The sequence below is a fragment of the Eurypyga helias genome, unplaced genomic scaffold, assembly GCF_000690775.1.
Source record: "Eurypyga helias isolate BGI_N326 unplaced genomic scaffold, ASM69077v1 scaffold29510, whole genome shotgun sequence".
Classification (NCBI taxonomy): domain Eukaryota; kingdom Metazoa; phylum Chordata; class Aves; order Eurypygiformes; family Eurypygidae; genus Eurypyga; species Eurypyga helias.
The window spans coordinates 8,031-8,631 of NW_010228072.1; the positions used below are offsets into that span (position 1 = coordinate 8,031).

Consider the following 601-nt stretch of genomic DNA (forward strand, 5'->3'; position numbering starts at 1 on the left):
TCTTTGTGCATGTCACAGCACATTCCTTATTGCTTAAAACTGTATCTGGAGCTTTTGATATACAGCAAATTTAGGTACAAGTTAAAATCTTGGTTTCTAAGAACAGGTGACTAGGAGAGGTGTAACCATGTAAGTCCTCACAGTCATTACATATGGATCTCCAGCATCAATAAAACTGCTGCTGTGTTCTTTAGTCTGATGTCCCTCAAGCATACTTCTTGATGTCACAGGACTGTTGCCTTGCAGATTCCTTGGAGGAATTGTTAGCTTATCATGGCAGCACCTCTGTGATTGCCTTCTTGTAAACATTTTAGAGAGTCACGGAAGTGACATTTCAGAAACAAAGATCTGGAAGACTTGATAGCATCTAGCAGTATCACTATATATGTGCCGTATTTTTTAGTTTATATGCAGACAGAAAATACTTAGTTTTGAGGTGATTTAGGCAGGATGGCAGGTTGCAGAATGAATGGTGAAGCCTAGAGTTCATGCCTTTCTTGTTAACTGGGTATGTATTTATTTTCAATTTTAGGTTGGAGGCAGTAAGCACACAATGAATGAGCACCTCCATGTTGGTAGCCATGGACAAATCCAGGTTCAG

At 39.6% G+C, this 601-nt stretch overlaps 1 protein-coding gene across 1 annotated transcript in view; it reads left to right on the forward strand.

The window, feature by feature from the left end:
* The first annotated feature begins 469 nt into the window (after nucleotides 1–469).
* DYRK2 (dual-specificity tyrosine-(Y)-phosphorylation regulated kinase 2) overlaps nucleotides 470–601 on the forward strand; it is a 2,373-nt gene continuing 2,241 nt past the window's right edge. Inside the window, exon 1 of the mRNA XM_010158336.1 lies at nucleotides 470–595. Coding sequence (XP_010156638.1) covers nucleotides 554–595 — 42 coding nt within the window. The 5' untranslated portion in view covers nucleotides 470–553. The remainder of the gene's footprint in view (nucleotides 596–601) is intronic.